Source organism: Lissotriton helveticus, chromosome 8 (genome assembly GCF_964261635.1).
Source record: "Lissotriton helveticus chromosome 8, aLisHel1.1, whole genome shotgun sequence".
In the NCBI taxonomy this organism is placed as follows: Eukaryota; Metazoa; Chordata; class Amphibia; order Caudata; family Salamandridae; genus Lissotriton; species Lissotriton helveticus.
Genome location: NC_136069.1, coordinates 718956365 through 718983058, shown reverse-complemented (window position 1 = coordinate 718983058; position 26694 = coordinate 718956365). Strand labels below are relative to the sequence as shown.

At 46.2% G+C, this 26694-nt stretch overlaps 1 protein-coding gene across 2 annotated transcripts in view; it reads right to left on the bottom strand.

Annotated features, from left to right (window-relative positions):
* The window catches only part of RMP64 (ribonuclease MRP subunit p64), a 165578-nt gene that overhangs the window by 104880 nt on the left and 34004 nt on the right, over positions 1 to 26694 (bottom strand). Inside the window, exons 2-5 of one of the 2 annotated variants that reach the window (XM_078657506.1) lie at positions 24222 to 24382; positions 15145 to 15221; positions 14886 to 15017; positions 7118 to 7195 (exon numbers count right to left, since the gene is read on the bottom strand). In XM_078657506.1, coding sequence (XP_078513632.1) covers positions 7118 to 7195; positions 14886 to 15017; positions 15145 to 15221; positions 24222 to 24382 — 448 coding nt within the window. The remainder of the gene's footprint in view (positions 1 to 7117; positions 7196 to 14885; positions 15018 to 15144; positions 15222 to 24221; positions 24383 to 26694) is intronic. The other variant, XM_078657507.1, reaches the window with a different exon arrangement.

Genomic DNA, 26694 nt, shown 5'->3' with positions numbered 1-26694 from the left:
AAGACCTGCCCCTCCCTCGAGGGATTGCGACAGCAAGCGCTCACCCAGAGCCAAGGAGACACCACCGGGGCCCACTGGGTTTATTGGGACAATGATCTCTTGTACAGCGAACAGAAAATCGCAGAACTGGGGGCCGGGCGAGTGCTGGTGGTGGCCCTCCACTTCAGAGACTTCCTGTTGAACCTAGCCCATGATGTCCCCCTGGCCGGGCACCTGGGCCCAGACAAGACCTACCACCGCCTGGTGACTCACTTTTTTTGGCCCAAAATGAGAAATGACGTCTCCAACCATTGCCGGTCCTGCCCGACCTGCCAGGCCAGCGGGAAGAGCGGCCGCAAACTCAAGGCACCCCTACAACCATTCCCCGTGGTGACCACCCCGTTCGAAAGGGTGGGAATAGACATTGTGGGGCCCCTGGACCCCCGAACAGCACAGGGGCATCGCTTCATCCTGGTCCTGGTGGACCACGCTACCCGATATCCTGAGGCGGTCCCCCTTCGTACGATAACAGCCCCAGTAGTGGGTCGAGCCTTGATGGGGATCTTCTCTCGAGTGGGCTTCCCCCGGGAAGTCGTCAGCGACAGGGGTACGAACTTTATTTCAAAGTATATGAAATCCCTCTGGCAGCAGTGCGGAGTCACTTACCGCTTCACCACCCCCTATCACCCCCAGGGGAACGGACTAGTCGAGCGGTTCAACCGCACCCTCAAGGGGATGATCATGGGGCTGGAAGAACCCCTACGCCGCCAGTGGGACGTGCTACTACCGTGCCTCCTCTTCGCCTACCGAGAAGTCCCCCAGAAGTCCCTCGGCTTCAGCCCCTTCGAACTCCTGTACGGACACCCCGTTCGCGGGCCTCTCAGCCTAGTGAAGGAGGAATGGGAAATGGCCCCCCTAAAGACCCCTCCGGACGTCTACAAATACCTCCTGACCCTCCGCAATCAGACCCGGAAATTCAGGGAGATCGCTAAAGCCAATCTGGAGGCCAGTCAAGAGGACATGAAGAAGTGGTATGACCAACATGCCTCCTCCATCGAGTTTGAACCGGGTCAGCAGGTATGGGTGATGTCCCCCATCGAACCGTGTGCCTTGCAAGACAAATGGACGGGGCCCTTCAAGGTGATCGAGCGCAGGAGTCCCGTCACCTATCTCATCGACCTGGAGTCCCCCCGGAACCCCCTCCGGGTCCTCCACGCCAACAGGCTCAAACCCCACTTCATGCGCTCAGAACTCAGCCTGCTGATGGCGACCGACAGTGGCACAGAAGGAGACTCCGAGCCCCTCCCTGACCTACTGAGGACTCGGGAAAGAGATGGCTCGGTGGACGGGGTCCGACTCTCCGAGGCCCTGACCCCAGAGCAGCGTCAAGATTGCCGGGCCCTCCTGCTGCCGTTCGCAAACCTGTTCTCCCTCGCACCCGGAGTCACCTCCTGGTGCCTGCACGACGTGGACACGGGGGACAGTCCTCCTGTCCGACACCGGGCGTACCGGGTACCGGATCGGGTACGTACATGCATCCAAGAAGAAGTCTCCAAGATGCTCGCCCTCGGGGTCATCGAGCCTTCGGACAGTCCCTGGGCCAGCCCGGTCGTCCTGGTCCCCAAGGCCGCGGCACCGGGCACCACGCCGGAGCTCCGATTCTGCATCGACTATCGGGGGCTGAACGCGGTCACCCGAACCGACGCTCACCCTATCCCCCGAGCAGATGAACTAGTCGACCGCATGGGGGCAGCCCGCTACCTAAGCATCTTTGACCTGACAGCGGGCTACTGGCAGATCGGCCTCACCCCCAGGGCCCAAGAACGTTCCGCTTTCTCCACCCCGGACGGACACTACCATTTCAGAGTGATGCCCTTCGGCATGAAGAACGCTCCAGCCACCTTTCAAAGACTGGTGAACCAGGTATTGGCGGGCCTCGAAGAATTCAGCGCCGCCTACCTGGACGACATCGCGGTATACAGCCGCCACTGGGCCGACCACCTCCACCACCTCAGAGCGGTCCTGCAGGCCCTCCAACAGGCCGGCCTCACCATAAAGGCCAGCAAGTGCCAAATCGGCCAGGGGTCCGTGACCTACCTCGGACACCAAGTGGGGAGCGGTCTGGTGGCCCCCCCTCCAACTCAAGGTAGCTGCCATCCAGTCCTGGCAACCCCCCGAAACACAAACAGAGGTCCGAGCCTTCCTGGGGCTCACCGGATACTACCGGCGGTTTGTGAGGGACTATGGCAGCATTGTGGGGCCCCTCACGGAACTCACGTCTAAGAACAACCCAAAACGAGTCAACTGGACTCCCGACTGTCACGCGGCCTTCGAGACGCTGAAGGCCGCCCTGTGCACCGCTCCGGTGCTCCAGGCCCCCGACTACAGCCGCGAGTTCATTGTGCAGACCGATGCCTCCGACCATGGTATTGGGGCCGTCCTCTCCCAACTGAACCCCGAAGGAGTGGACCAACCCGTGGCCTTCATCAGCAGACGCCTACTGCCCCGAGAACAGCGCTGGAGCACCATTGAGCGAGAGGCCTTCGCAGTGGTATGGGCCCTCAAGAAGCTCCGGCCGTACCTCTTCGGAACCCATTTCCGGGTACAGACAGATCATCGGCCCCTGCAATGGCTCATGCAGATGCGGGGGGAGAACCCCAAACTATTGCGATGGTCCATCTCCCTGCAGGGGATGGACTTCACTGTGGAGCATCGTCCTGGCCAAGACCACGCCAAAGCGGATGGCCTGTCCCGCTTTTTCCGCCTCGACGAGGAAAGTCCCCAAGAAGATGGGTGACTCTCCCCGCCTTCAGCTGGGGGGGACGCATGTTGGACAGGCCACATGAAGGGCTCGCTCCCTCCCCGCAGGACAGGGCCCGGGCCACCGTCAGCACCATTGCCCGGCCCAGCCGCCATCTTGGACACGGCACCACGCGGCCGCGCGGCCTCAGCCCGACCCCAACCCTGGGCCTGGCCAGGCCCCGACATCCCGGCACCACCCTCCACCCAGGAGGTGAACGGACCACTTGGCAGGTCAATGGGAGTAAGAAGTGTCGATGGCTCTCCCCCGCCAGGTGCCGAGCACCCCCAGCCTCCTCGGGCGCTGGCTCCACCCCCCTGCTGGGTGTCTGGACTCCCTCATCCCAGACCTCCCGACCTCCAAGAGCGAGGGTCCGGACATCAAAGGGCGCCAGACCTATAACTGAGGCCGCCCCAGGACAGGAAGGCAGTTGTATCCTGGAGTCGAGAGACACCGAGAAGAACTCATCCTTGACGGACTGCTGGCGCTGCCACAGCCCTGCCTTGTGAACTATTGTCCTGCCTGCTGGCGCTGCCGCGGCCCTCTGCAACCTTCATCCTCGTGGGACCTGCTGGCGCTGCCGCGGCCCTCTGCAACCTTCGTCCTCGTTGGGACCTGCTGGCGCTGCCGCGGCCCGTGGTAACCTCCATCCTCGTGGGACCTGCTGGCGCTGCCGCGGCCCGTTGCAACCTGCATTCTCGTGGGACCTGCTGGCGCTGCCGCGGCCCGTTGTAACCTTCATCCTCGTTGGGACCTGCTGGCGCTGCCGCGGCCCGTTGCCACCTACGACCTCTTCGGGACCTGCCGGCGCTGCCGCGGTCTGACCCATCCGAACACCGAGCTCGAGGATTGAGAGCTATCACCGTTACACCTCCGTACCCGTGGGTACCAAGACTGTCCCGCTACCCCCTTCCCTTACTAGAGACTAGAATTGAGAGGATCATCGTGTCCTGATCGCCTTGTATCGTACCACTCTACTACCAGAAGTGCCTATAAAAGGTGTTACCCTGATCTTTGTGTGGTGTCCATCTGTGGGGGGGAAGTTACCTGTCTGTGCGATCACTGTGCTCGGCCGACCCTCCAGGTCCCCGTCTAACAATCACCAAATGCTAGGCTGAAGTATACACAGTTCAATTATCGCCACCATACATAATTAACACCATACAGGCTTGCACGCATTTATCCCACCTCGACATATGTCTGGCTCCAGAGGCACCATTTCCCCACATAGTGTGGACGTGTCCATGTCGCAGACCATTTTGGGATGAGGTGGCTGGGACACTAACAAAGGCAGCAGGCACCCCGATAACAACCCAGGGACCACATTTTCTGCTGGGAATAACGAACGCCAACGCACCGCGCAAGACTCTCAATAAATTCTTGGACCTAGCACTGGTGCAGGCAAAGCGCAGAATAGCTATGTCTTGGAAGTCGGAGCAGGCCCCAGCACCCAATTATGGCTCCAGGACCTCCGTAGAGTACTTGTCGCAGAACATGAGTCACACTCACTAGATGCATCTAGGCTACCCTCACAAATCAATCCCCGACAAGGGCAAGAATATTTGACTGCCATCGAAACTAAGCTGCACACAATTGTCTCAACTAACATAGAATGCTCCCTCGCCCTGTGCACCACCACAAGTAGAAGTGAAATCACCACACATACCGCATATCCTCACACTCTACAAACCCTTGTCTGGACATGGATGTGTAGGCGCTGTGTGGGCACACACACAGCCTATGGGGTTCTCTCTCCCCTCCACCGACACTCCCTGACCTCACACTTGCTCGCCCACACCTGACGGCACGTAAACAGTTCTTATTCCCGAATATAAGGCAGTCGATGAAGGAAAATATTCAGTTATCTGCAATTCTACCGATAGAAACAGTAAGCTTTGCGTCCAAGTTATAAATTGTCAATACTGGTTAAAAAATATTATTTTGAGTTACTGTGAGACACTTCACCACAGCCGCTTCTGTAACCTGTGCTGTAGTAACCTACAAATGTCAGTTAACGCTCAATTGTATAACCTGCTGAAAATGAATAAACATCTATTTAAAAAAACAAACCTATATGATTATTCAAAATGTTTAATCTTTTTTCCCGCGTGTTAACCCAAGTGCCGACTTTTGTGCCAAATTTGGGAGCACGTCCCGGACGACGGTACCAAATGCACAGGTAGTGCATGTGGAAGACCCCCGCCATCAGTGCATGTTTAGTTTTGCCCTTGGTGACATCAGGGAATAATAAAAGGAAGTTGCGCAGCGGGAGTCAGAGTCAGTCCACGTCGCATCTAAAATAGCGTGTGCACTTAATTTCTTTCTAGGCCTGTCAGTACGCCTCATGTGACAGAGAGAGTTGTGGACGGGGTGTCCCTGCACTCCATATTTATTTTTCTGTGGTCCACCTCCCCCTACAAACTACATCTCCTCATTCCCCGCACTCTGCGTAGCTCCCTTCCTGCTAAATCCCCTGTCCAGGCTTCGGTTTGCCTTAATGCACACTCGCCGTTTCTTTTTTGGTATTGAGACGTTCCAATGACTTTCATATTCCCTCGACAGTTCACACTTCTATTTTTTCAACAGAATTAATATTTACAAACATCTGCTTTAACACCTTCCATGCTAATGACGGAATGGTTCACTCATGAGCACAAGTGCAAGTGTGCTCATGACGGAACCATTCCGTCATGAGAACACTTAAAAACAAGCAACCAGTAAACGTGTCCGTCCTAGATAAACAAACGCATTTTAAAACAAGAGGTGCTAATGCTACCTGCTGTGCGTCTGAGATGCCACGGAGTGCTAGCGGAAGAAACGATCGCTATTGTAAACAAGCTGAGGATCAACGGGCGCGATACAGCGTGGTGGGCGCGCACGACGCAGCGTGGGCGTGCACATCAGCTGAAGATCGCCGGAGAAGACACGAGTCTGCCTTCTGCCGTGACTGACCCGATGCGGAGGGAAAGAGCCCGGTGAGTGGGGGGGCGGCAGAGAGAGAGTGTGTGTGTGTGTGTGTGTGTGTGTGTGTGTGTGTGTGTGCATGCATGCATGCGTGCGTGCGTGCGTGTGTCTGTCTGTCTGTCTGTCTGTCTGTGTGTGTCTGGCGCATGCCTGCCTGCCTGCCTGCCTGCCTGCCTTTGTGCGCGTCCACAGACCCTGGTCGGCTCGTCCACCTCTCTGTAGTCCCTTGCTAGCTTACTAGGCGACAATAGTTCTCGTTGCCGAGACCTAAAAATAGACCAGATCAAAAACATCAGTCAGAGGCAGAAAGCTCAATTCATTGAGTGGATATAATATGCTCTAACGAGTGATCATAACGGATGACTTCTCAGTAGACAGTTCTATTAGATTTTAGCGTTTGTGGAGAGAGAATGCTTTCAGAAGTAGAACTGAGCATAAATAATTACACAGTTCTCCTGACCTCCTCACCATTCTATGATATCAAATTGAAAAAAGCTTTTGCATGTCTAAGGAGCATGTTTATCCTATTTTCTAATATGTTTACCCCATATCTGACATCAGCCAAACATGTACCCCATGAACAAATCTTTTTTTAAAGTAATTTTGAAAAACATCCGCCACAGAGGTTGGTGAGATCTCAGAAAAGAAACCTGGGCAAAATCTAAATAGCAAAGAGACAGAAAATATATACTTCCCCAGACCATTTCATTTTCAATTTAAAAACACTTAAACTTCACCAGTACCTTCTACAATCAGAACCATCCATTTATTAATCTTGCACTCTTAAGCTAAAGTTTAACCAATGCTCATTTTCGGTTCAGAATCCTAAGGATTCCTACCAGGATATGAGATCATATTTCCTCTACTTCAAACAGCTGTTTCATTGAAAGACAAGCATCATTGTTTGTCACATGTTGTAATACTCTATGACGAAATCTAGTTATTAATTTAAAAATAAAGTTGGAAAACTAATTGTGGTTTTAAGATGTGTATGTGAGGGCTTACAGCTCCAGGGCCCACTCTGATTTTGTGTTGACAATAGGTCTGGATAAAAATTCAATTAAACATTTGACTGTATAACCAAAGCAGCAGTAAGGTTTGAGGATGCTGCAGTCACCAAGTACACTTCTAACTGCCAACCTTTACCCTGCCAAGTCCACTGACAAATTACAACTACAAAAAAAACAAGCAAGATTTGGCAATGGCTCTATTTACCCAATCCTCAGCATTGATGCTCTGCTTATGACATTGTTGCATTGATATCTCTTCCTTCATCCTCTTAGCAAATATTCCTTTCCAACAATGCTGAGTAAGTGTGTGCAAGACATCATATACTATGGGTTCAAAGAATATTTATATGTGAGTAATACAAACCATAATCTGCTGAGCAATCCTAGCACAACAACATTGAGTACTATGTATTCTTTCAGACACAGATGTTGAACAGTCAAACTGAATTATCACGTTAAGGATAAATAGATATCTTATGAAAAATGACAACAAATATCCAAGGAGTGCACAATATAAACCTGCAGCATGTAAATGCTAAACAGCTGGTTTCTCGGTCCCACTCCCTACCACAAATGGACCAGAAAGGTCAGTGCATGGCAGTCTAGGATGGTACAGTCTTGTCATTTGACTGCGACACTGACCAGATTGGTGGCAGCACATTGTGGTAACGTAAAAACTAAAATGGAATGGAGGTCAAGAAGATGGCTGGATGTTCATTGGGTGTCATGGGCGTTCAAAAGAAGCTCTGACAATATGGCACAGACACAGATAGGTGATGACATCAGGACTACTGGGGTCATTGTCCATCAGTGTATACAAAAAAGTGATGGGTGGAATGCTTGAAATAATCTCAGCCCCTTGTAATTACTCGGGCCCACATCCAAGCTCCTCGTTTATATGCACAACACGCCACCTCAATTTGGCACCAGACATATGCAATTCAGTCTTGATCCTGCTACAACGGAAGCAGTCCAGCCCGAACTGCCAGGCCAGGTCCTTCCTGATCCAGAACAGAGCCGGGCACAGCTCGGTTCAGGTGACACAGTGAGCTGATGAGCCCATAAATAGGGCAACACCAGACCTGGACTGCTTGTCTTCAGGGCTGGACTGTCCCCATGAGAAGCAGGGTCAAGAATGATTTGCATATGGCTGGGTCCAAACTGAGGTGGCATGGTGAGCGAAAGAGCCAAGCGATTGCCAGTGTCACCTTTTGTTTGCTTAAAGCAAGAACTTGATCCCAACATTGGAATGACCGGAATCTCACCTTGAAAATTAGGCCAAAGAGAATAATTGTCTAGTAAACTGCCTTTAGGCCTTGGCCGAGCCGGCGACCAAGATGGCCGCCTGGCTTTGAAGCTCCAACGGGCTCGCCAGCTTCTGCACATATTCCACCGATACTAGCCCTACTGATGCCGCGAGACACGAAGCACCACTGAGCGGAATATCACCAGACCCATCCGGTCAAAAAACAGAATCCCGAGCTGCCCCCTGACCGGAGATACCGCGACGTGAGGCCCCCCGCTGGAGCGGCCTACTGAAAATTGAGCTGCGCTATTGTGAGGCTGGTGGACCTGCGCGGTGGAAACTCTGCTGACCTGGGTGAGCGGGCCTCGGCCCGGGGGCGGGCAGGCGCTTGCGGCGGGACTGGCGGGTATCGCCCCCCCACTCTCAGCGATCAATGCCGCACTACCTCATTCCCTTGGCAGCCTCGCACCCTCTCCTAATGCAGGTTGGAAGCGGGGACAGGGCCCGTCCTCTGACTACCTGATCGAGACGAGCTGGGACTCCTGGTGAGGGGAGATAACGTGTGACGAGCCTGCCGCCCGCTCTATCTGGCGCCCCAACGCAAAATGGCGGCGCTTGCTGGGGCTGCCCCGCTGCGGGACAGCGGCCTCCTCCTTCACTCTGCGGCCCTACTGGAGGTCGAGGACTGTAGCAGAGACATACACTTTGGCAGACACCTGGCCTACGACCTGCCTATCCCCTGGGTGTGCTTTTGCCATGCTCCATCTCTTAATCGTCTTGAGGTGGGAGCCTCCCATTTGGCCAAAGTGGACACAATAACTGTACTGAGCGTTACCAGCGTAGCGCTGAGTCCCGGATTTCGAGCGTGGGCCGGCCCTACACGCTTAGACCACGTTTACATCTGGCTGCTGCGGTTCGCCTGCCTCTGCCGTCCGGCCCTAGCCTGGCTGGATCTCCTCGCCTTGGCTCTGTTCTCTGCACTCTCCTCCCTCAAACAGCTACTGCTCCTTCACCAATTTCCTTGGGGCACATCCTCTTTCTATCAGGGCCCACAATCTGTCTCAGCTCCCTGCAGAGAGGCATGGCGAAGGAGCGCACACGTAGATCGAGGCGCTCTTTCTGTGGGAATCCTGCTTTTGTACCACCCTGTTATTGGCCCTGCTACCTCGCGCAATAGACCTCAAAGAACGCTTCCATTTGAAAAACTTGTCGACGACGCTCCCCCTCACATCTCAAGCATGGCGGACAAAGACCAAAACACAGAGCACGCCAATGGACTCTTCCCCCCCCCCTCCCCTCCCGAGCAGGCCACCTCTCTTCTCCAGGAAATGAGGGCCAGATTCAAAGCACTGAATAGCAGGTTCGATTTACTTGATCAAAACATCACAAGCCTTGGGTCCAAGATACAGGTTCACGACCGGAGGCTTGATGTAGCTGAGGACTGCATCTCTGACATGGAGTACAAAACAGCCCAATTTGTTAAGAAACTGGAACGCGTGGAGCACATCTTCAAAGAAGTGGCGATAAAAAACGAGGACCTCAAAGTGCGCAGCAGGCGCAACAACATACGCATCCTTGGTGTTCCAGAGACGGCCTCCACTGGTCGTATGGACATGTTTGTCGAGACTTTGTTAACAGATTTGTTTGGCAAAGAATCGTTCAACCCTGGCTTCGTGATAGAAAGGGCGCACAGATCACTCAGGCCCCGGCCCATCATCGCACGCCTCATGAACTTCCCTGACAGAGACTCCACTTTGAGTCTTGCTAGGGAACATGGGGTCATTGACTGGCAAGGTTCCAAATTATTATTTTAGCCAGACTTCACAGCCATGGTGCAGGATGCCCGCCGCAAATTCAATGGTGTCAAGGCTACCCTTAGGAACTTGGGTTTGAGATATGGCATGATGTACCCTGCTAGATTGAAAGTTGATGTGGGTGGGAGGTCTCGCATTTTTGATAGTACTACTGAAGCACAGGAATTTTGTCAGGCTCATAAGCGAAACAAAACCAACTCCTCAAAAAGCGCAGGGAATCCTTCTCCTCCCCATAGTGGTTCAGACGCTAGTGCAGACCTGTTCTCTGGCTTGGGTTAATTTCATCATAAAGTTTATGTCTTGCTGCAAATTTCAATACTAGGAATATGTTCTCCATCCTCTTATATTATATTCTAGATAGCTGGCTTAGTGCCTTGAGGTTGCCACCACCCTTGGTGTTTCCTTCGGATTTGTTTCTTCTTGTTTTAGGGTAACTTTTTTGGGGACTGTCATGCATACACAAAGTTAATCGGTACTTTATGAGCAATTTTTCTTTTGGGATTGGCCACACTTCTTCTGGGGTTTGGCTGGGTGGGGGGTGTACATGGTTGCACAAAATGTTTATTGGCAATGCATTCAGTTCACTATTGTACATATTGTTTTATTGTCCCTTATTGAATATAACAATGTTGATGTTGAGCCAAGATGGGCAGGTTGGGTAATATAGTTGGCCCCTCAGACCTGTCCCTGGTGTCCTGGAATGTGTGGGGCCTCAATAACACATGCAAGAGGAGACAGGTTATCCATTACCTTTTAAGACACAATGTGGATATCGCTTTCCTGTAAGAGACGCATCTCCCCAAAACTGACGTGGCACGCTTTGGTGCTAGCTGGGGGACACACAGATATTTTGCCAACTTCAGTAACTATGCGAGAGGGACGGCCATGTTGATTCAAAGGAGGGTCCCATTCAGTTTCGGTTCAATCATCCGAGATGAGGAGGGCAGGTATCTTATCGTTGCAGGGTCCCTATTTGGCTTCCAAGTTGCTCTTGTATGTGTGCACGCCCCTAACACCAGCTCTCCAGACTTCTTCCATGCTCTTCATGCCCAGCTAGCTAGGTAGGCGCCGCAGACTTTACTAGTAGGCGGGGACTTCAATTTGCTATTAAGTCCTGCCCTTATAGCACTTCCACTGCTCCAGACACAAAACCGCACCCACGTCACGCCCTTCTGGAGCTTTGTGAGCAGTTTGCACTTTTGGACATTTGGTGCACACGCAATAATGCCACTACCGAATACACACATTATTCAGGCCCCCACAACACCTGGACTCGGATAGATTTTTGGCTGCTTACCCCGGACGTCTCTGGTTGGTGCAAACGCTCCCTCTGACATTCCGATCACTCCCCGGTTTTGCTACACCTACAGATCCCCCGCCTTGAGGGCTTTGAACGTCAATGGCGCTTCCCCAGCCGCACGTTACATGACAAACTGTTTAAGGCAGAAATTTGTGAGGCCATAGAATATTTCTCCATTAACACTGGTTCGGTAGACTCCTGGGCAGTGCTTTGGGAGGGGTTCAAAGCAGTCATCAGGGGTGCTTGTATTGCTAAACACGCCGGGGTCTTTAAAGATCTCCGAACCACTTTATCACGCATAGAACGAAACTTGCGGTGCTAGACAGTGTCTCGGCTCAGTCGTTAAGCCCCGCGGATGAAGGGCAGCGCTTGACTCTGCTGGCTGATTACAGGGAAACAGCTGAGCGGGAAATTTTATACTTGGGCAAATACCAGACTGCTAAGCGATACAGGGAAAGCAAGAGACCAGGTACGGTTTTAGCCCAGATGCTACGTCCGCCTTATAAAGCATTCATCACTGAGATTCGCACTGCAGACGACCGCTCTCTCACTTCCACAATCGACATTCATAACGAATTCAAGGCTTATTTTTCAAACCTGTACACTTCCAAGCTCTCACGAAGCACAAGAACAAAAGTTTGACGAGATCGCTCTGGTTTATCTTGAAAAACATATGCAAGATGTTTTGGCGGATCCCATTTCGGTAGCAGACGTAATGGGAGACATCGACAGCCTTCGGGGCTCCTCTGCCCCCGGGTTGGATGGCTTCACTGGGGACTTCTACAAGGAGTATAAAGATTTACTCGCACCGCAACTCATAGAGGTATACGCGGAGGCTTTAGAAAAGCATTGCTCCGCCCTACACTCCGTGAGGCGGTGATAATACTCCTTCCCAAACCTGGTAAAGACCCTTCCCAGTTTAGATCATATAGGCCTCTGTCCCTGCTAAATTTGGACTACAAAATCTTAGCTAAAATCATAGCAAATCTCCTGTCCAGATTAATGGAATTTATTATATCCCTGGCTCTATCTGGCTTCGACCCGCACCGCTCCACCTCGCTTAATCTTAGAACACTCTTTGCTGTCATTCACAGGATAAACCTTGTAGTCCCTGCAGCATGAAGTGACAAGCGAAACGTCGACTTTTTCCCTTTTCTTCCACACCAAATCTGGTTGACAGTAACTCTATAACTGCTTCCTTTGTTTATGTTGTCGCATTAATTGTATATGCCAGAAATCTGGCAGGATAGGTTTCTAATTCAATTATGGATGTATATATATGCACTACCTTCCCCTTCCACATCACCTGCACCGACCCCAACTTTTGCACTTGTCACTTTATTTGTACCTGCTTTTACAAAATGTAGATGTTGACATACTTTCTATCATCTGAATCGTTGATCCTTTGAAAACCCCGGTTTAATTTATTAAATCACAGTTATTCATCGCATTTGTTATCTGTTGTTGTCATAATTCTATGTGCATTTTCCACATATGTGTTATCTGATATTTTGCAAATCATTTCCACAGTGACCATTCTTTTGTGTACCACTATTTACCCGAGTCCAGTGGTCTATAGGTTTACCCCATTGATATATAACTCTACTTTTGGAATGAAGCAAAGAGAGATAAGCCTAATCCTCGCCTCCAAGTCCTTAATAGAATTGAAGTTTTCTGTTATGATAGCTAAGAAATTTTTCCTTCGTCACCTGGATTTTCCAACAGTTTGTTGTCAATCCTCACATTTGCATTCTTTAATGTCTGGTCTGCAGCAGGACTGTTGCTACTTGCTGTGGACAGGTTTGTCTGCACCCTCATTTATATGCCATTTAAAGCATAAATAAGACACATATTGAGCTCTCCAAAGACCCACTGGTTTGAAATTACAAGTGACATACTTAGGCTGGAAAACATTACCAAAATCTGCAGGAATGGATCATACGTCCCATCAAGCTGTATTAGGCCATGCTCATTGCCAATCAATTCAGAGGTATACGGGCATGCTGTAAATCAGCTGTAAATCAGCATGCATAACAGCAAATGTAACAAGTTATAATTAGGCAATTCCATAAGGGGAAATATCCTAGGTGCACGCATTAGAGATTACATTGAGAAATATGTGTCACAGGTATTTTAAGTTGTTGCTTATGCTCCAAAATTCATCTATACTATTCAATGCTGTGTATATATAAACAGAGCATGAGCATTCCTTACTAAATATTCCTTTGAAGAACCGAGGGTGAACTACAATCAGCCAAAGTCAGATGTTACATCTTTTTTTTTTTTCGTTTACATTTTTTATTGGGATTTTGCATTTCATTGTATAAATTGACATCATATCATTGTAATACATTAGCATTCATTTAAAATCAATTGAGAGATCACTGTGATGTTACATCTTTTTATATGTGATTACATCTAGAAAGTGTTTTGACCAAGTATGTTTTTTGTTGAAGGAGAACTAACAATCTCTTAAATGTGCCAAAACATATCATGGCAATGGGAAGAGCTTAGGCAAAAAAATACCACTTTTTTCGTGACATACAACCCTTGGGGCAGAATCAGTACCAAAACAGAAAGCTAAAGGCTTGTGCATAACCAACTTGTGCGATGGACAAATGTTTCACCAAAAATATACAAACTTCTATCTCTCCTTGCTCTTTAAGATCTCTACCATTTCTCCTAACCAACCATGGAACAGAGATGCCCAAATTCAAGGTGTTAGTTGTATTTACACCAGTATCCTAAAAACTAGGCTGCTATTACACCCTGCACAAAGTCAAACTAAAAACTGTCACTAATGAAGTATGGCTGTACATGAAAACAACGGTAAAAGTACTGTAGTGGATGGCTCCTTGTGGAGTTCCAGCCCACTGAAACACAGGCAGAAGCGGTTTGCAGCAATACACGTGCCCTGTCCCATTACCAGGTAAAAAGAAACCGTTGTTCAATCTTCATGAATGTAATTCACCAACCAAACTTCGAGTGGCAGAAACACAAGAACAAGTGCCTATGAGTAGCAAGTCATGGCTCTGGGATGATCAACTTTAACTGGATATCTGGCCTAAATCAACTGAACTTTAACCCCTTGACCACAGCGCAAATTCCGCTGCGGTGCTGGGGAATTAATGAGTGGGTGTGTGTCGGGCGGCCCACGCAACGGGTTAAAGTAAGACTCTGAATAATCTGCCACATCACAGAATTTGCTCAAGGAAGTTAGGTGTGAAAAATCATTTCTATGTGCCTCGTGGTGGGGTCATTCCTTTGTAAATGGGGAGATCTACTCCATTTTCAAATCTCTTCTAGAATGTCTCCTGAAGAATGGCTGGCTAACAATTTATTGAGAGGAAGGCATCAATTAAGCAATTGGTGTGGATATACCCGAGGTGGCTATATAATTGAGAAGACCGCATCCTCAAAGGTTTGTAACTTGTAAAGCATTCGCTTTCTATGCTGAAGGGGGAAGAGGGATGGGTAGAATAGAAGATAAGCAATTTTGGAATATGAAACAGAAGGACTGCCATGGGAGAGTATTCCTACTTCAGATCTCATGTTCTAGGAAGAGGGATTTAAGATGCTGCTGCATTCTGGCAAGCTAGATGCAGCTGTGGTGTTTCTGTAGTCACTGTACATGTGCCATGTTGTTACATGCATTTGTTATCCACTACTAAGACTAGACACAATTGCTACGCTCTGGTTTATTTACAATTCATGTCAGACTTAATATTTCATATGTAAAAATTAAAACCTATTCTGAAACGAAAAAGGATACTGAAATGCTTTACAGCAGGAGTCCAGTAGCCGCAGTAACAATTTGCAACCACCCAAGATCTTCACTGCCACAAACTCGATCAAGGGCTGACTAGGAACTGAGCAAACTTCAGTATTTTCCATATCTTTTTTACTGAAGAGGAAGAAACAAATAAACATGGATCACATTTACAATAAACTTTTTCATAGCAAAAAAAACTATGGACATGAATATCGTTTTTTTAAGGTGAAATGCTTTGATTCTCACCACTGTTACTTACTTTGGGAACAACTCGACAAAGTCTTGAATTGAACTTTCCAAATTCATTGTTGTTAAACGATTCAAACATTGCTGGACCTGAAAGAGAAAAGTTGCAGAAATTGGATACAAGTTCTCTATATTCTAAAAGACCTCTGGCAAAAATTATATAGTCAACAAAAAACAACGAGCAGTCTAATACGGTTAGCTTTTAATTTCTAGATCACCTTTACTTCAAGCAAAACATAGTTGAAAAAGTAGGAAATACTTCTGCTAGACAAGCTCTAACTCTGCATGTGACAGACTATGCAATGCCCATGCTAAACATACAAAACATGTATCAAAATGTAGGCAACAAAGCACAAATATAGGGCTTGTGGGCTGCACTGCTGCGACAAAGTTCAACTCTATGGTCGCTGGTGCTCAAAACATTCCTATTTTCAGACTTTTAAGACACAGATACGTCACAATAGTATGGTAAGTTTAAGCGCTCAGTAAAGAAAACGGCACAAGATCAGGTGGTATTCCACCAGGACTAAAGAGGGTAAACTTTAGGGAGCAACACAAGCACTTGTTTCTTGAGCTCAACAAGTAAGATGCTCAAAGGAGTGTATTCATCAGGGGCTGAGTAAACATAGCTGTCTAGGGAACTATTGTGGTACAAAGTTGTGTGGCTCATCAGTCCTTACTGTGAATTGAACCACTGACTGCTTTGAGACCACAAGCTTTTGTTGATTCCTCTTCAACGTGGCATGGTCTGAGTGAGGAGAAATATGTGTCGTTTGGTTAGAGCTCTTATGGCTGCAAAGCAGAAGTTTGAGGAACGCTGTCCAAGAAAGGATGTATTGGAGTAGAAAATACAAAAATCATATTCTAGCGAATAGCTTAGCCCTTTGTCTTTTTTGAATAAAACTCAATTAAAAAAATTTAAAATCTAGCCTTTTCATTAAATGTTCTATTTTTGCATAAGTTTTGATTAATGAATTTAAGAAAATATGTCATACAGTGTACACTAGTTTGATGCACACTTGTTTGTGTGTATTATTTGAGCTTCCAATCTCAGGAATTACTTATGTGGAGTCCCCGACTTTCTGTGTTGGTTCACGGGGGGGTCCGCGGAAGACAAAAGGTTAAGAACCGCGGATATAGACTAATAAATTCATCACAGAAAGGCAACCAGACATTGTGGCCAATCCATAAAGGAAACACCTTATTTTTCTTTTCTTTTTTTAAATCTTTTTTTTTAACTGTGCTCATAGTATCATGCAGTACAAGACATTGTCCATATAGCATGTGGTAGAAAACAATTCACAATACAGTACAAGGCTGTAGTACACATATGTAGGACTGGTAACACTTATGCACCTGGCCCTGATCCACCCCTGAGTGCCCTGTATTTCCGCCAAGGCCCCCAGACGAAACACCTTAATTTTCATCCAAAGACTGTGTCTCTCAGTAAAAAAAATGAACTGATACATTTTCCCGTATTGCACAACCAACTACAGGATGATGTATCATGGCAAGAGGAAACCATTTCATTTTAAAAGTGGCGATAACCCAATTAATAAAACTTATTCAAAATAGGATGAAAGTCGTTTTGAGAAGATGAGACACAACGCTCACGCTAAACTGCTGTCTAGGGTCCAAGTATATAAATACAGAAAGAGGGCTTGTGTTCACCACTGTACGACATATTGTGCATCCCCTGGTGGTGCAGTTCCACTAGGATCTTTTCCTCTATTACGCTTTCTCCTTGTTGCACTATATTCCACTTTATGGCTCAAAACCACAGCCCAGGTAGAAACCAACAAGCTAAGAAAAACACTTCATTGATATCACTGACCATGTCATGAGTTATGTAATATGTGAGGTCATTAGCAGTGCATCGCATGGGGCGTATGTTATAATTAATTCAGGTAACTATAACTGCTGAATTTCACTGGTTTCATACGAGAATGATATCTGAGCCTTACAACAAGATATACCACGGCACTCCTGATATTTAAATTACAAATATGTGACCTTATTAAGTGAGAACTAATTGAATAAAAGTCCACTTAACCACAGGAAAACACCAGAGATTTGTTTATACAAATATTCAGGAATTTATTCTATGCAAAAATTCCAATTCAGCTAAAAACATTTCAATGACAGTATTTGACAGGACTGAGTACACTACAAATGCACACAAATAATAGTGGAATAACGTTTCCTGAATAGTAGTAACGTGAATCAATCCTTGTAACAGATACGAGGACTCTTATAAGCCCATGTCTTAAATGTGGAATGGCGAACAATTCAATAAAGAGCTGTATTTATAGTAACACACGGCTAGTTGGAAGAGCTATGATAAGCCCCTCTCTGTTATAGCAGACCGTCCGTAATCGTGGACTTCGATGCGTCAGTATCGCATTTGATATGCATTGAATTGTTTGCCATTCCACGTTTAAGACATGGGCTTATAAGAGTCCGTCAGGAGTTGCCTATGAATTTGTACTACAGTTAATACCCGGCGGCTATTGAATTTCCATGGGCATAAGATGTGAATTCCATCTCAAAGACCCTATTAAAAGCACTATCTGGGATTTGACTCGGGTAATTTAGGACTTTCATGGTAGAATTTTGAACCTTCAGACCTTATTTGGAATCTGAAGTGACATACCTACTGCGTGAAATTATTGGCGAACTACTGTCATCTAAAAACGCAATTATTTCTCCAGAGCCTTGAGGGAGTCACGGATGTGACGAAACACGTGTTGGCTGTTCTCGTGTTCTGTTACGTGGACTGATTCACGTTACTACTATTCAAGGAGCGTTCTTTCACGGTTATTTGTGTGCCTTTGTAGTGTACTCAGTCCTGTCAAATACTGTAATTGAAATGTTTTTAACTAAATTGGAACTTTTGTATAGAATAAACTTTTAGGAATATTTGTATAAACAAATCTCTGGTGTTTTCCTGTGGTAAAGTAGACTTCTGTTCTATTAGTTCAGACTCAATAAGGTAACATATTTGTAATTTAAATATCAGGAGTGCCAGGGTATATCTTGGTATATCCTATGTCACAGGTTACTTTTGTGGGTACCTATGTTTTCTGTACCCGAGGTAGTAGGGTGTTTTTAACCCTGAGTGGCACCGTTACATATCGCTCTGCTTCTTGATTTGTCTAGATCGCTTTGTGTACTTGACAGCCCATTTTTACATGTTAAACATTGATGTTCGAGCCTTGTGTCCACTACTACCGTCCTTTGATTAGCGAAATCTGAGCCTTACTATAATGTCCCTGTAACCTTTGGTTTTTAAAGGGAACAACATATATATATATATATATATATATATATATATATATATATATATATATATATATATATATATATTCATCTCCTCATGGCTCCCTCCTTTCCCAAATCGGCGCTGCAAGTGTGGTCGCGTCGCTCCTGCAGTTGAGCCCAACTGCTCTCTATTCCACAAAGTTTCTCCCCCTCGAGGCAGAAAACATGGAGTCGCACTCAGAAAAACAATTCCAGCACAGCGCAGCGGTTAGAATTCCTTCATGGTTTTATTCATCCATGGGGTCAGAAAAACAAAAACCAACGCGTTTCGACAGCGTCCGCTGTCTTGATCACGGTCAGTGTGTGGGTATTACTCACAGTATTTTGTAACATTTCCTATTGCTGTAGGTGCCGCCCCTTTTGGGTGTATCCCAATAAGCATTATGGGAGTTGTAGTTTTCCCCTATTTACAAATCTTCATTTCATGATTTGACAGTATTTACACTATTTTACAGATTTTCGAGGTGACGTCCCGCCCTCCAGTGGGCTCACAAAATACATTGTATTGTCAACATTGTAGAACTTACAATATGGGATATGTTTAGTAACCCTGGGCGTAGTTCGCGTAGCCGCACTCCGCGACGCTACGCGAAGACGCACTTGCACTCCGCGAGCTACACGTAGCTCCGCGGACATGCGTAGTAGCTTGCTAGACCCGTTCGCGCGCCGTTTTTCGTCTTCGGGAGCGCGGTGCGCGTGTTCGGGGCGCTGCCTGCATGCTCGAGATAGCTAGCGCGCTAAGTTACTCAAGAGGTTTGTCCCGCCCGCTTGCGTTCCCTTATTTCCAAAGTGCGTGATCGCGTCAAATATCGCGCGAACTTACCCCCGGCGCACGCGATAATGTTATTCAGCGCACGAGAACTACGCTACGCACCGGATCCCGGAGTAATCGACAGCTTCGCGTTCTCCGTAGAACGCGGAGTTGCCAAAACTCCGCAAGCTCCGCGAACGGAGCGTAGTTCTTCGCCCAGGGTTAATGTTTAGTCACTACATGACCATTATGGGCGTTCCACAATTCAATGTGATAAATTACCAATTATCCCGACAGATTTTTGAGATGACGTCCCGCCCTCCAGTGGGCTCACAAAATACATTGTATGGTCAGCATTATAAAATTGGCAATATGGGATATATTTAGTCACTACATGACCATTATGGGCGTTCCACAATTCAATGTGATGAGTTACAATTTACTTGCATTGCTTTGTGTGAGTTTCTATGCCAAAAGGTGAGGGAGGGTAGTGTGCAAGGAAAATAAACTAAAACAAATTTTAAAATTTAACTGGATAAGCGAGAGGAGGCAGAGTATTTATAGCATAGCAATTAAGTACTTTCTAGTCCATTTATAAGTGAATATAAAGTTCTTCAGATTGATTGAGGCCCAATGGCGCCATCGTCCTGAAAGAAAGAATGTGTCTGGATTCTTTGCGTCTTAAAAGTTTTTCCATATGACCACCTCTGTCCGAGATAGGCATCGTTTCCAGACCCCAGAAGCGCAATTGTTTCCAGTCTCCATTGTGTTGTGCCTCCATATGTCTAGCAACTGCGTTGCTTCTGTCCCTGTGAACTGTTGCTCGTACATGTTCTAGAATTCTTTTCTTTAATTCACAGATGGTACTGCCAATATACCTTAGGTTGCAAGGGCACTCAATCATATATATTGCCTATTTGCTATTGCAGGTTATGCATTCTTGAATTTTCCAAATTTTTTTGTTTGGCATTGTTAATTCTGTGGTTGGTTTTGCGATCTCGCATACCTTGCAATTATAGCACTTGACGAAGCCCCGCGTTTGTAGCCAGTTTTTCTTTTTCTTGGTAGCATGGAAATGACTGTGGACCAACTGGTCCCGTAGGTTTTTGGCTCTCCTGTATGTGATTACTGGGTGGTTGCCCATTTTGTGGCCGATTGTTTGGTCTAATTGAAGAATTTTCCAGTTCTTTCTCAATATACGGTTTATTTGTTTGGCCTCCAAACTATAATCCAGGATTAGTCTGATAGGCTCCTCTTCAGTGGTGGCCTGTTTTTGTTTCTTTTTCAAACACTCTGTTCGTTTAGTTTGGTTGGCCCTTTCCCAACATTTTTGTACCGTTTTCTTGTTGTACTTTCTTTTTTGAAAACGTTGTCTGCATTTGGAGCTTTGATCTCGCCATTCTTTATTCTCGCTGCAAATTCTTCTCAATCTGAGAAATTCCCCGTAAGGGATGCTTGAGATTAATGATTGCTGGTGGAAGCTGGTTGCTTCCAGTGTGGCGTTGGTTGCTGTATCTTTTCGATGGAGTGTGGTTTGTATCTGGTTGTTACTGATATACACTTCTGTATCCAGGAAAACAGCTCGGTTGTGGCTTATGGTATGGGTAAATTTTATGCAGGTGGTACTGTTGTTAAGAATGGTAAAGTATTCCATGAAACTTTCTTCCCCTCCGCCCCATACGATGAACAAGTCATCGATAAACCTTTTCCAGGTGATGATATGCTTGGTAAATCTTGTATGTTTTTCATGCCAGGCTGTTTTCTCCTCCCACCACCCCATAGCAGTGCAAGCGTAGTTCGGGCTAAAGGAGAAGCCCATCGCGGCTCCGTTCCTCTGTCGGTACAGTTTGTCCCCAAACATGAAAATATTGTTGGTTAGCACACTTTTTATCATTGTCAGGAGCATTTCATTGTGCCTGTGATAATGAATATTCCGTTCTTTGAGAAAGTGGTCACATGCCTGTAGTCCTAAGTTGTTATCTATATTAGTATATAGGGCAATCACATCCATAGTGATCATGATGTAATGAGGTTGCCATCTTTTCTTGTTAGAATGACGGCCTACTAGATGCTGATGAAAGAAAATACTTAACAGTGGACTTTCCAAAAACGTCAACTCTGTATTTTCTGCCGAAGATACATAAGAACGCCACTAAACCGCCAGGGAGACCTATTGTGTCAGCCAATGGATCGTTGTTGGAACCATGGTCGAACTTTATTGACTTCTACTTGAGTCCACAAGTCAAAACGTTGCGTTCATATATCGAAGACACAACTGACTTTCTTGGAGTGTTGGAACAATTAACCTGGCAACCTCATTACATCATGATCACTATGGATGTGATTGCCCTATATACTAATATAGATAACAACTTAGGACTACAGGCATGTGACCACTTTCTCAAAGAACGGAATATTCATTATCACAGGCACAATGAAATGCTCCTGACAATGATAAAAAGTGTGCTAACCAACAATATTTTCATGTTTGGGGACAAACTGTACCGACAGAGGAACGGAGCCGCGATGGGCTTCTCCTTTAGCCCGAACTACGCTTGCACTGCTATGGGGTGGTGGGAGGAGAAAACAGCCTGGCATGAAAAACATACAAGATTTACCAAGCATATCATCACCTGGAAAAGGTTTATCGATGACTTGTTCATCGTATGGGGCGGAGGGGAAGAAAGTTTCATGGAATACTTTACCATTCTTAACAACAGTACCACCTGCATAAAATTTACCCATACCATAAGCCACAACCGAGCTGTTTTCCTGGATACAGAAGTGTATATCAGTAACAACCAGATACAAACCACACTCCATCGAAAAGATACAGCAACCAACGCCACACTGGAAGCAACCAGCTTCCACCAGCAATCATTAATCTCAAGCATCCCTTACGGGGAATTTCTCAGATTGAGAAGAATTTGCAGCGAGAATAAAGAATGGCGAGATCAAAGCTCCAAATGCAGACAACGTTTTCAAAAAAGAAAGTACAACAAGAAAACGGTACAAAAATGTTGGGAAAGGGCCAACCAAACTAAACGAACAGAGTGTTTGAAAAAGAAACAAAAACAGGCCAACACTGAAGAGGAGCCTATCAGACTAATCCTGGATTATAGTTTGGAGGCCAAACAAATAAACCGTATATTGAGAAAGAACTGGAAAATTCTTCAATTAGACCAAACAATCGGCCACAAAATGGGCAACCACCCAGTAATCACATACAGGAGAGCCAAAAACCTACGGGACCAGTTGGTCCACAGTCATTTCCAACCTACCAAGAAAAAGAAAAACTGGCTACAAACGCGGGGCTTCGTCAAGTGCTATAATTGCAAGGTATGCGAGATCGCAAAACCAACCACAGAATTAACAATGCCAAACAAAAAAATTTGGAAAATTCAAGAATGCATTACCTGCAATAGCAAATACGCAATATATATGATTGAGTGCCCTTGCAACCTAAGGTATATTGGCAGTACCATCTGTGAATTAAAGAAAAGAATTCTAGAACATGTACGAGCAACAGTTCACAGGGACAGAAGCAACGCAGTTGCTAGACATATGGAGGCACAACACAATGGAGACTGGAAACAATTGCGCTTCTGGGGTCTGGAAACGATGCCTATCTCGGACAGAGGTGGTCATATGGAAAAACTTTTAAGACGCAAAGAATCCAGACACATTCTTTCTTTCAGGACGATGGCGCCATTGGGCCTCAATCAATCTGAAGAACTTTATATTCACTTATAAATGGACTAGAAAGTACTTAATTGCTATGCTATAAATACTCTGCCTCCTCTCGCTTATCCAGTTACATTTTAAAATTTGTTTTAGTTTATTTTCCTTGCACACTACCCTCCCTCACCTTTTGGCATAGAAACTCACACAAAGCAATGCAAGTAAATTGTAACTCATCACATTGAATTGTGGAACGCCCATAATGGTCATGTAGTGACTAAATATATCCCATATTGCCAATTTTATAATGCTGACCATACAATGTATTTTGTGAGCCCACTGGAGGGCGGGACGTCATCTCAAAAATCTGTCGGGATAATTAGTAATTTATCACATTGAATTGTGGAACGCCCATAATGGTCATGTAGTGACTAAACATATCCCATATTGTAAGTTCTACAATGTTGACAATACAATGTATTTTGTGAGCCCACTGGAGGGCGGGACGTCACCTCGAAAATCTGTAAAATAGTGTAAATACTGTCAAATCATGAAATGAAGATTTGTAAATAGGGGAAAACTACAACTCCCATAATGCTTATTGGGATACACCCAAAAGGGGCGGCACCTACAGCAATAGGAAATGTTACAAAATACTGTGAGTAATACCCACACACTGACCGTGATCAAGACAGCGGACGCTGTCGAAACGCGTTGGTTTTTGTTTTTCTGACCCCATGGATGAATAAAACCATGAAGGAATTCTAACCGCTGCGCTGTGCTGGAATTGTTTTTCTGAGTGCGACTCCATGTTTTCTGCCTCGAGGGGGAGAAACTTTGTGGAATATATATATATATATATATATATATATATATATCTCAGAAAGACACGTATTGTATTGTAATTGCTTTTATATAGCGCTTACTACCCCTGAAGAAGGCGTCAAAGTGCTTTTTCGGCGAGTAGCACGCTACTCCGTAACCCATAAAGGATTAGTGCTGAATTAGTATAGTGAAATATGATATTAATTTGAGTGGTGGACATGTTAGTCTGTTATTTGGACCTAAAAGGATAGCGGAGGGATAGAAGAGGGAAGGATTTGGAACTTTTTTTGTTTGGGAACATGGTCATGAATATGGTCATCCTTGCACCAAGTGCTACTGATCCATGTGTCCTATAACACTGACATTTATTTCCCTTATAATCAGTGTAGAGTCAGCCCGACATATGTTTGCACCAACTCACTAAAGCTGTGAATTCCATTCTGAGCACATGGCGAATAATGGTGATGTAGGCAATGCCACCTATCACAACTGCACGCATCAGTGAAGCATACCTGTTTCAGAGCAAGATACGTGCTGTGGGATCCCAGCGGATTGTGGTTTATGTACAGAATGGCCCGCAGGACCTTCACTTCAGACGCCAATACTTTACTCTTAAGCAGTGCACGCACCACATGGCATTCTTTGGTAATTGCTCCAACATTTTTTCCTAGGTGGGAAAAGGGAAACCAGGATCAGTATTGGCATAGAAGTGTGTACAATCTGCCCACATTCTCTGATTAGATACACAATATCAGAAAAATTTTGCTTCAGCCATAAACGACAGACAGTACAACGAATAAAAACACCTGCATCAGCACAAAAAAACATCATGCAACAGTTATGAGCCAAGGAAGTCAAAAGAAAGGGGGTGGGCATGACCATCAGGGTCGCACTGGCCATAGCGGGCGCCGAGCGTTTCCCCGGTAGGCCGCTAGGGTGGTGGCCGGTTTTTGGCCCCTGGGGACGTTTTTGTTCGGCAATATCGCCCCCCTGTAACAAAATCGGCTGAAACCGGCCCTTGTAAACTGCTCGACTGCACTCCCCCTCACCCCAAGGGGGGCAGGCTGAGCAGTTTGCCAGGGCCAGTTCCGGTTCCGGTTCCCAGTCAGGCACTGATGCCCATGGTTAGAACTAAAATGTTTTGGAATTTAACATGGTCCTAACTTGAGAAGAAAGATTTAATTTACCAGGCAAACCGATTCAGTTAGACAATATGACCAATACGTAAAATAATGAAGAAAGCGATCTCAAGGGGAATCAGAGGAAGACATGAACAATCATATTTCCAAGGACAGCAATCTAGGATCAATGTCTGGTCCCATCCTAGGATGTGCATGACAACTGTCCAGCGAAGGTATCAACACAAATTTGGCCGAAGAAAGGGTGTTTTTAAAAGCACAAGAGAGGCAAGGGGTACAAACCACTGCTTGAAATTGTCATATCCACAGCAAGAGGCAGGATCATGATCTTTTCCTTCAATAAGTTCGACAGGATTCTACACACATTATCAAGCTGAATGATAAACTGTTTGATACATAAAACTGCATGAATGCCACTGTGGTCAGGCCTGCACTACGAAACTGCATTAAAAAATATATGAATAAATATAAAAACTAAACTAGGAGTTGCTCTAGAATTTTTGTTAAGAAACCAATTCAGCAGAACACGTGGAAATTCAGCAGGCCAGAGCTTTGCAGATCATTTGGTCTCATGGTAAAGCATATTTCTAAGAAACAGAATTACAGCACCTATCAATACAGCTTACTCTGACAAAATTGAATGTACAATATACAGTTTACTAACAGATAGGGAGAGAAAATATTGAGCTACTCAGAAAATGGAAATAAGCATTAGCAGTGAAATAGAATTTGTATATGCATTTTTTGGGGAAGTTTGAGTAATATGAAGAAGCGGAGACACAGGAGAAGCAGTAGCCAGGTTTATTTCACACCCATAAGGAACCTTATGCTGCTGCTGAACATAACGTGCTGGTGCTGGTGCGGTGTGCGCCGAAACACACTGCTGCCGACCATTCTTCGAGTTAGGGAAGATGGCACTACAGTTACTTTGTTACCCATACTGAACCCGTGTTGAGCATTTGTGAAGATTCTTAAACACCTTTTAATTACTTAAGAGGCAGATTTATGGATATTATCAGGGTGGGAGGAGTGTTGGAAGAAAACTCCCCTTGCACCTACAGAATAGGTACATCACAGGCAGCAGCAGTGCATTCTCTTCCCCCATGCACACACAAAATATTCCGCAATAAGAAGCTACTTACCTTTGGTAACGCACTTTCTGGTGGATATTAGGAATCCTCAACTTCAGAACATCCCCAGGGGCCACAGTGGATCTAGAGAATCTTTTAAACTGTGCTTCTGCACAGGGGTAGCTGGAGCTGGGCAGCTCCATGCTGGCTCTTTCCCGCCCTGGAAGCGATGGAGCAGTGTCACTTATAAGGGCCACCTCTGCGAGCGGACAACAGTTTCTAGTTGGAAGGTGTCCTTGTTACTTCTTCTGACACAAAGTGTAAACAAGTGTTTCTGGCAGTGTGCTGATCTCTAACTTGGACCCTTTTTTAGCTGTTAGAGGTCCCTCCACCGAATTGGGGGCAGTGGACAGGTGCGAGGGTTCTGCGATTACTGTATCCATCAAAAGGAACACCACCAAAGTTAAGAAATGTGTTTTTCGGAAGGACAGTTCTAACCACAGATTCTTCACTTTTAGAATAGATAAAGCAGTACATCCCACAGGTGGCGCGTGGTTATTCGGTTATGGTGGTGAAGAGGACTGTGTTAGTCTTGATCAACCATAAGTGTAGTGGTACCATCTCACGTTGTTTCACACTCAAAGCAGAAGCCTCTTGTTAAATGAAGTTCAAGAGAACAATCCCTGAAAGATTAAAGCGGCCTTCCATCCTTCAGAGACCGGAAAATTGTGTGTCATTAATTTGGGGTAATATCAACAGGTATCAATTGAAGTCAT